The 3,419-nt window shown below is 23.7% G+C and overlaps 1 protein-coding gene across 1 annotated transcript; it reads left to right on the top strand.

Annotated features, from left to right (window-relative positions):
* The first annotated feature begins 372 nt into the window (after positions 1-372).
* Positions 373-2,591, top strand: LOC100197888 (UDP-glucose 4-epimerase). The gene is made up of 3 exons (XM_065812401.1): positions 373-943; positions 1,113-1,213; positions 1,286-2,591. The coding sequence occupies exons 1-3, from the start codon at positions 820-822 to the stop codon at positions 2,093-2,095; spliced, it is 1,035 nt and encodes a 344-aa protein (XP_065668473.1). The 5' UTR covers positions 373-819; the 3' UTR covers positions 2,096-2,591.
* The last annotated feature ends 828 nt before the right edge of the window (positions 2,592-3,419 follow it).

Below are 3,419 nucleotides of genomic sequence, written 5' to 3'. Positions count from 1 at the left end.
TAAGTAATCTTTTTATTAAAAAAAAAATCTTTTTAATTTCGTTTTGGCCTTGCTTTTTTAATTGTTTTATGTCAACAGATTATGGTGAAATATTCTGACAACTTTGCCTACTTGTTATGCCCAAAATGTACATAACATTAATAGTATATATATTATTAGTTTTTTATCAGAAGGAAAACAAATTTATTTATCTTAATTCAATGCATATTCTTATCTCATATTTTTGTATGAAGTTTTTGATTTTTTCAAATGCGTAAAAATAAGAATAATTTAAATAATTTATTATTAGTAGTTATTCAAATGTTATCAATTTTTGGACTTCTTCCTAGTGGTAGTAATACCATCATAATAACTATTTTCATACTTCATCATAGAAACAAGTTAGCTCAGAAAAAGTCATGTAAATTAATTGCTTCAACTTGTTCATAATACCATACTAATAATAGAAAAATGCCATTATGTCAAACAGTCCAAACTACTAAAGGGAAAAAACTCTTTATGCTAGACTTTTATTTAAAAAAAGCAGATAAAATCATTAGAAAAAGTAAGATTATAAGCTTTTGTATAGAAATGCAGCAAATGTGGAGTTACTATCCCTTTTCCTATTTATTTGGTAAAGAATAAAGCATAAGTTGCACTGAAACATTTTTATGGTTTGTTTTATATTTTTGTTGTGCCGTATACTAAAGACTTGTAAAAATTCTTGTTGTATTATGGTTAGTATTGTACAAATATATTTTAATCAAGTTTTTGAATCCTGAAACATTTTTTCAGACATTAGAAAGAAAAAATTCAATGCTAGAAAGTTTATAAATTGAAATGGAAAATAAAACATTACTTATCACTGGTGGAGCAGGTTATATTGGAAGTCACACAACAGTTGAGTTCATCAAAGCAGGGTTTGAGTGTGTGATTGTTGATGACTTTTCAAATTCTTCTGTTGGTGAGTACAAGAATATAGTTTTGCTTTTTGTAATTTTTGTTTGTAATTTAATTTGTTTATAATTTAGTCAATAAAAAAATAAGATAATAAAATTGAGTAAATGTAATAGTTTATGGGTAATAGATATAGTATAAAAATTAGGAAGTTTTGTTAAAGTTTTTTTTTTTAGAAAGCATTAAACGCCAAGAAATTATCACAGGCATTGAAAAAATTCAATACTATGAAGTTAACATTTTAGACAAAAAAAAGCTTTCTGAAGTATTTATGAATGTAAGTCAAAATTAATTTTTCACTTGAAACAAAGTTATTATTATTTTTTTAATAAGCATTACTCTCTTACAGCATAAATTTGAAGCAGTTATACATTTTGCTGGTTATAAAGCTGTTGGTGAATCTGTGAAGGTACCTCTTAAATATTATCAAAATAACATCTCTGGAACATTAGTGCTTTTGGAATGCATGAAAGAGCATAATGTCAATAAGATTATTTTTTCTTCCTCCTCTACTGTTTATGGTGAGCCCCAGTTTCTTCCATTAACAGAAAAACATCCTCTTGGGGGATGCGCAAATCCTTATGGGACAACTAAATATATGATTGAGCTAATTTTGAAAGATTTGTGCAATGCTGATTCTAACTTTCACTGTATCAGTTTACGTTATTTTAATCCTGTGGGTGCTCATGAATCAGGTTTAATTGGAGAAGATCCACAAGATATTCCTAATAATCTTATGCCATATATTACACAAGTTGCTGTTGGTCGTCTAAATGAGCTCAGTGTGTATGGAAATGATTATAACACACCTGACGGCACTGGGGTACGTGATTATATTCATGTTGTAGACCTTGCACTCGGCCACGTAGCAGCTTTAAATAAAATAATTGTTAAGCCTCAAGGTTATCAAGCATACAACCTAGGTACTGGAAATGGAATTTCCGTTTTAGAAGTTATAAATGCCATGAATAAAACTCTTAACAGAGATCTACCTTACAAATTTGCTTCTCGTCGATTAGGAGACATTGCTTCAAACTATGCAGATTGTTCTTTGGCTGCAATTGAGTTAGGTTGGAGAGCAGAAAGGGATATTAATAAAATGTGTGAGGATTCATGGAGATTTCAAAGTAAAAACCCGATGGGGTATAATGTTAAATAAGCTTTATATTTGGCATTTCATAGTTTGTAGAATTTGCAAGAAATAATTTTATTGTTTAATTTTATTTAAAATAGTTTATTTAAATTATTTATGGTGTTTTATTTTAAATTTTATTGTAAATGTTTGAACACACACATTATAAAGTTTTGTTTTGTTCTTTTTTTACTTTCTCTATTTTATGCAAGCTTAAAAATTGATCAAACTTAAAATATATTCAATATCAATAAATTATATTTCTTTACGAGATTTTAATAATGATTTTAATATAATGTATTGATGTACTGTTAAAAGCACTTTAAATTTATATACATTCAAAATTCTTATTCAAAGTTTCATTTATTTGAATATACGTGGACCATGGATATCAGTTAAAATGAATAATTAATATCTTTAGTGTATATAATGCATGATAAATACATAAAGCAAGACAGTTAAAATAATTTGAGCTAGTTTAAAAGTTGATTTACAAATGCATTCAACATAATGAATTGGTATTATTAACAGAAACCAGAATAAAAAATATTTCCAAAACATTGTTAAGATTTTTTAGTTTTAGATAATGTTTTTTGTTATAAACCTAAGTTATAGTAGATCTATTTGCTTTTCAAGAAATTGATTTAGTTTGTTTTTCAAGAATAAGCAGAAATTATTTGGAAAATATAATTAAAATTCAGGTAAAAACATTTTCTCTTAATTAAAGATGGTGAGAATTGCTTTTTAAAAAAGCAAAACTTTCATATGTTTTTCTTGAAATTTAAATTACTTTACCTCCTAAATTTACAGGAACAATTTGGACAATATGATGAATATGAAAGTCAATATTTTATAAGCATCAGGGATGATAAGTTATATAATAAAAAAATTAGTTTCTTTCAAAGTTATATACAAGATAAAAATTTAAAAAGTTTAGCTTAACTTTAATTTGTTAAAAAGAATCAAAGAATAACTATTGTTTCATTAACGTAACTTATAATATCACAATGATCAATATATAAATTTAAAATAATAGATTAGAATTTTATATATATATATATATAAATATATATATATGTATATATATATATATATATATATATATATATATATATATATATATATATATATATATATATATATATATATATATGAATATATATGTATATATATATATATATATATATATATATATATATATATATATATATATATATATATATATGAATACATATATATATATATTTATATATATATATATATATATATGTATATATATGTATATATATATATATATATGTATATATATGTATATATATATATATATATATATATATATATATATATATAT

This window comes from Hydra vulgaris, chromosome 12, assembly GCF_038396675.1.
Source record: "Hydra vulgaris chromosome 12, alternate assembly HydraT2T_AEP".
Lineage (NCBI taxonomy): Eukaryota > Metazoa > Cnidaria > Hydrozoa > Anthoathecata > Hydridae > Hydra > Hydra vulgaris.
This window is presented reverse-complemented; position numbering and strand designations above follow the sequence as displayed.

Bases quoted from the DNA above. Each gene is read 5' to 3' on its own strand.
- LOC100197888 (XM_065812401.1), top strand. From the start codon at position 820: ATGGAAAATAAAACATTACTTATCACTGGTGGAGCAGGTTATATTGGA. The intron at 944-1,112 runs GTGAGTACAAGA...TTTTTTTTTTAG, and splicing joins CTTTTCAAATTCTTCTGTTG to AAAGCATTAAACGCCAAGAA. The intron at 1,214-1,285 runs GTAAGTCAAAAT...ACTCTCTTACAG, and splicing joins TTTCTGAAGTATTTATGAAT to CATAAATTTGAAGCAGTTAT.